The 317-nt window shown below is 63.4% G+C and overlaps 1 protein-coding gene across 1 annotated transcript in view; it reads left to right on the top strand.

Annotated features, from left to right (window-relative positions):
- The window catches only part of LOC104084245, a gene marked incomplete at both ends in the record, with an annotated part of 1467 nt that overhangs the window by 303 nt on the left and 847 nt on the right, over positions 1-317 (top strand). The window contains one exon of the mRNA XM_009587995.1: positions 5-306. Within this exon, the coding sequence (XP_009586290.1) occupies positions 5-306 (302 nt within the window). The remainder of the gene's footprint in view (positions 1-4; positions 307-317) is intronic.

The following is a 317-nucleotide window of genomic DNA, read 5'->3' as shown; positions in this document are numbered from 1 at the left end:
GGGGCTTTCTCGTGGCTGAACACCACGGAGCTGTGGTGCGACATGGCCTTGGACAAGAGCGCGGCGGCTCTGCCGGCGATGCTGCGGGACCTGCGGGGCAAACCCCTCGACTACCTGCGTTTCCGTAACCTCTTTGAGTTCACCTACTACGTCGGCGACACCGATCCCTTCGCCGGCTTGGCTGAGTTGCAGATCACCCAGTTGGTCTTCTACCGGGGCAAGTTCAACGAGAACCTCCTCCGCTTGGCCCTGCTCAATGTCCAACGCTCCCGCGTCCGCGATTTGGCGCTGGTGGCCATCGACTTCGCCCGCTCGCC

This window comes from Fulmarus glacialis, unplaced genomic scaffold (genome assembly GCF_000690835.1).
Source record: "Fulmarus glacialis isolate BGI_N327 unplaced genomic scaffold, ASM69083v1 scaffold28021, whole genome shotgun sequence".
Lineage (NCBI taxonomy): Eukaryota > Metazoa > Chordata > Aves > Procellariiformes > Procellariidae > Fulmarus > Fulmarus glacialis.
This window is presented reverse-complemented; position numbering and strand designations above follow the sequence as displayed.